The sequence below is a fragment of the Merops nubicus genome, unplaced genomic scaffold (assembly GCF_000691845.1).
Source record: "Merops nubicus isolate BGI_N331 unplaced genomic scaffold, ASM69184v1 scaffold42197, whole genome shotgun sequence".
In the NCBI taxonomy this organism is placed as follows: Eukaryota; Metazoa; Chordata; class Aves; order Coraciiformes; family Meropidae; genus Merops; species Merops nubicus.
Window position 1 is genome coordinate 1 of NW_008623041.1, and position 1523 is coordinate 1523.

The 1523-nt window shown below is 57.2% G+C and overlaps 1 protein-coding gene across 1 annotated transcript; it reads left to right on the plus strand.

Moving 5' to 3' along the window:
* Positions 1 to 62: 62 nt before the first annotated feature.
* On the plus strand, positions 63 to 1313 carry GLTP (glycolipid transfer protein; the record flags this gene model as incomplete). Its single annotated transcript, XM_008944969.1, is given in 5 exon segments — positions 63 to 196; positions 458 to 574; positions 660 to 693; positions 978 to 995; positions 997 to 1313. Coding segments are annotated over 5 exon segments (474 nt in total), but the record flags the coding sequence as incomplete, so codon positions are not given.
* Positions 1314 to 1523: the final 210 nt, after the last annotated feature.

A 1523-nucleotide genomic window follows, 5' to 3' on the forward strand; every position in this document is an offset into this window, starting at 1 on the left:
CCGGTGCCGCTCTGCCCGGCAGCTCCCGGGAGCCAATCCCCCTCTTCTGTGCCCTCCCTCAGAAAATCCGGGCGGTTTACGACTCCAACCCCGCCAAGTTTAAAACGCTGCAGAACATCCTGGAGGTGGAGAAGGAGATGCACGGCTCAGCCTGGCCCAAGATCGGTGCGACGCTGGCACTGATGTGGTTGAAAAGGTGATAATGGGGGGGAGGGAGCTGCTCCGGGCTGTGTCCCAGAGTGTGGGGATCCCCCTGAACACTGGCCTGAGTTTGCTGAGTAGAACGTGGGTCTGGCTGGTCCCTTGGGCTGGGGCAGCGTGGGGTGCTTGCTGCAAGAGCAGGAACACACAGCGACAGGCATCAGGGGTGGGATTGTGCCAGGCTCAAGGAGTCCCTTGCTGGAAGCCAGGAAGCAGCATCCCCATCCCCACCCCGACCTCTCCTCTCTTCTCCCAGGGGCCTGAAGTTCATGCTGGTGTTGCTGCAGAGCATCTCTGACGGTGAGAGGGATGAGGAGCATCCGAACCTCATCCGGGTGAATGCCATGAAGGCTTATGAGATAGCACTGAAGAGGTACCACGGCTGGAGAAAGGGACGAGGAGCATCCAAACCTCATCCGGGTGAACGCCATGAAGGCTTATGAGATAGCACTGAAGAGGTACCACGGCTGGATGCTGCAGAAGCTCTTCACGGTGAGGGCTCCCATCCCCCCGGGGGAAACCAGCTTTTCTTTAAGCCCAGCTGCTCTGAGAAGTGTCGAGTTTTAAGGGAATATGAGTTTGGAAACGTGAGAAGCTGCTGATCTGTTTTGAGCAGTATTTCCAGGGGACACTCTCTCTTTCTCTGGGGATCCAACCCAAGGGATGCTGTGGAGTCTCCAGATGCTTGGAATCACACGGGAATAACCCAAGCTGGGGGCCTGCATGTGGAACAGGAAGGATTTGTGAGCCTTAAACCTTCTTCCCTTGTTTTATAGGGCTCGATCTACGCTCTTAAAAAAACCTTACAAATCAGATCTGCTGAAGGCGTTGGAGAAGGGTAAAGAAGTCAAAGAGGAGGAAAGCATCGAGAAAATTCATCAGTTCCTCTCCAGGGTCACCCCCATCCTGGATGCAATTTATGAGATGTACACAAAGATGAACGCCGAGCTGAGCTACAAAGCCTAAAGGTCGCACGGACTGGCAGGGCTTCAAAGAAGGTGTGACGGGTGCTACTGGTTCTTAATCACTGAGGCAGCTCGGGCGGCTCCCGCCTGCCAGGCAGCTTGATTCTCGTCTGGCTCTGCAGTGGGTAACCCGCTTTCCAAGTAAAACAGCTAATTTTCTATTGAGAACACGGCAATAAAACGCTCACCCCCCGTGTCGGCAGAGGGTTTCCCAAGCTGGGGACAGGAGCGTCCCCAGCCCTCGCCACCGGGTTTTCCGCCGGGTTTCCGCCGGGCACGGCGCGGGGAGTGACGCTGGCTGGCGGCGACGATGCTCTCACACCGCCCCCGACGGGCACCCGGGTGGTGCCCGGGGCG